Below are 2698 nucleotides of genomic sequence, written 5' to 3' on the forward strand. Positions count from 1 at the left end.
TAATTCAAACACTGCCTTCTGTACTTCCTCCATAGTAGGTTGTTCAGCAAGTAGCATATTAACCTCCTCTCTAATCAGTTTAGGAATATGATTAAGAATTGGAGAATCTTCACTAACCTTCTTATGATTAAATTGCTTATGGAAAAAATTAACAGCTTCAACAGCAACTCTATCAGCATCCTCTAGCCAATTTCCAGTATCATCTTTAATCCTCTTAATCTGGATTATTTTCCTTCTTCCTTTTACCAGACTATGGAAATATCTTGTATTTTTATCACCTTTTGAGAAACAGTCCATCCCAGCTTTTTGCCTCCAGATTCTTCCTCATAGTGAAGATACAGTTTAAGTTCTGCTTGGGCCCTTTGTATGACCATTCTATTTTCTTCAGGTGGGTTCTCCTCAAATAAATGCTCTTTAATCTTAACTATATCCTATCTGATTACTAGTTTTTCAAAATGTCCCCAAAAGTATCCTTACTCCATGTACTTAAAGAAGCTTTCAGTTTCTTCATCTTGAGTTTAAAGGACAGAAACACTTCATCAGATAAGTCTGCTTCCCATTGCTGCTTAACAAAGTAAAAAAACAAAGTATCATGTTCCACCCAGAATTTGAGAAATCTGAATGGTTTGGTAAAATTGTCCACTTGATCTCCACAAGATACAAGTAATGGTGCATGATGAGAACCAGTCCTTGACAAATGTTCCACTTCTAGTTGTCCAAACCAATTCTGAAATGTATCATTATGCACAATCCTATCCAATCTCTTAAAAATGCAATCATTGGCAGCCCTACAATTCCACAAGGTGAAAGGACTCCCTTTGAAAGGCATCTCATGCAACTCACAAGAATTCAGACAAAAGGCAAAATCTTCATATTCTTGTGGCAATACTGGTAAATTCTCCAGACACATTGAGTACTTTCCAATCAAACCTTGAACCTCCTCATTAGAAACTTCATTCATATTCAGATTACCCGCTTGAGTACATTCAGACAGCTGATTTTCCAGAGCAACTTCAGAAGCCTCCTTTACATCATGATACCTGTTAATTGCGTCAAATCTCTGAGTAAAATCTTCATCTTCATCCCTAACACCCCTATCTTTCTCTCCTAGTTGCTGATCATCTGTATCTGCAAGTGCTAGTATATTGTTAACTAGTACTTGATCCTTATTAATCAAGTTATTCACCCCATCCCCCGGATCATGCATAACTTCCAAAACACCTTTATTTTGGTCAATTTCATCTTTGCCCACATATTGATCAAAGGGTTCTGACACTCCTTCTCCAACATTAAGATCTTCATCAATTCTTCCATGCACCATTACAGACTCTTGTACATCATCAGATATTCCATTATTCTCTTGTTCTTGGCAGTCATGAGCCTCCTTTGAATCATAATCCACTTTAACCTCCTGAGTTTCTGCTTTGCCATCCAGCTGTTGATTATTAATCTCTTTTTGAACAGGATCAGGATCACCATTAACCTATTGTGTTTTTTCAATATCTACTACACTTTGATTATCAGCTTCACTATTGTGCACCTTATCAACTTGATTCTCATCAAATTCACCCTCTTCCAGAGAAATGGTCCTATTCTAAGCCTGATGTTTGTCCTGAGACAAAATTACAGCTTCTACTACACGATCATGCACATTATTATGATCCTTCATATCGTCTACAAATACAACTGCAGCCCTTTGTTCTACAGAACCATCCTCTTCTACCACATCCTTCTCATTACTTTTATTCTCATTACTCAACTTACTAACTTCAGAATCCTCTACTCCTTGGTTCAATACCTCGAATTTGTTTGACACATTAACTTCTTTATTTCAATCATCCTTCCTAGTTGGAATCACTTTGTTCTTGTGCTGCTCTTTGTTTCCAGGGTAAGTTACCACAGTACCACTGGATAAAACTTTTGGTAGATACTGTTGCATTGGTTTTTTCCACCCCCCATCTCCTTTATATCTTCCTTGTTGGACCCACCCTTGTTTGCTTGTTCCAGGTTCTTCTGCTACAACTAAAGCCTTTCCCTTGTTTTGAACCACTTCTTCTTTGTCTGCCACTTCATTTTCTAGCAGTTCTGGATGAAGCACCCAACAATCTTCATTGGAATGACTTTGCAAAAAACAATTTATGCAATACTTTGGTAGGTAGTCATACTGAATATTAACTTTAATAGACCTGATATCCTTTGTAACATCATCTTCAATATCCATCCACACAGACTTAGGAAAATCTGCAAGCAAATCTACTTGCACTTTCACTCTTGCACTATTTGGCCTAGTTTTGTTGATAGTAGCAGCATCTAGTTGAATTGGTTTGCCCACAGCTGAAGCTAATGTAAACAAAGATTCCTTGACAAAAAAAGTAGGAAGAAGGTTTGGAAACGAAATCCAAACCATAGCAATTGAAGTCTCATTTTCAATACTGAACTGAGAATCATATATCAACGGTCGCATTTGATAAGAATGACAATTCTTTGATTTCAACCAAAATAAAATTTTTGATGAGATATTAATAAAATCTTCTCTTAAATCACATCTTATTAAAACATGTCTATCTCTCAAAAAGCCTACACGACAGTTACCCTTTACCCCACACTGTTGAGGTATAATAGTTCTCAATTCATCTAACTCGGGCCATCCATACGAAAACTTACCAACTATGGCATTTTGTAGGTTTTCAATCCTCTC

General features: G+C 36.7%; 1 protein-coding gene across 1 annotated transcript; it reads right to left on the minus strand.

Moving 5' to 3' along the window:
• Nucleotides 1-442: 442 nt before the first annotated feature.
• LOC132613004 (uncharacterized) lies at nucleotides 443-2464 on the minus strand. The gene is made up of 3 exons (XM_060327067.1): nucleotides 1898-2464; nucleotides 1628-1798; nucleotides 443-1483 (listed from the first exon to the last, which is right to left on the minus strand). Exons 1-3 carry the CDS (start codon nucleotides 2462-2464, stop codon nucleotides 443-445), a joined length of 1779 nt encoding a protein of 592 aa, XP_060183050.1.
• Nucleotides 2465-2698: the final 234 nt, after the last annotated feature.

Source organism: Lycium barbarum, chromosome 10 (assembly GCF_019175385.1).
Source record: "Lycium barbarum isolate Lr01 chromosome 10, ASM1917538v2, whole genome shotgun sequence".
Classification (NCBI taxonomy): Eukaryota; Viridiplantae; Streptophyta; class Magnoliopsida; order Solanales; family Solanaceae; genus Lycium; species Lycium barbarum.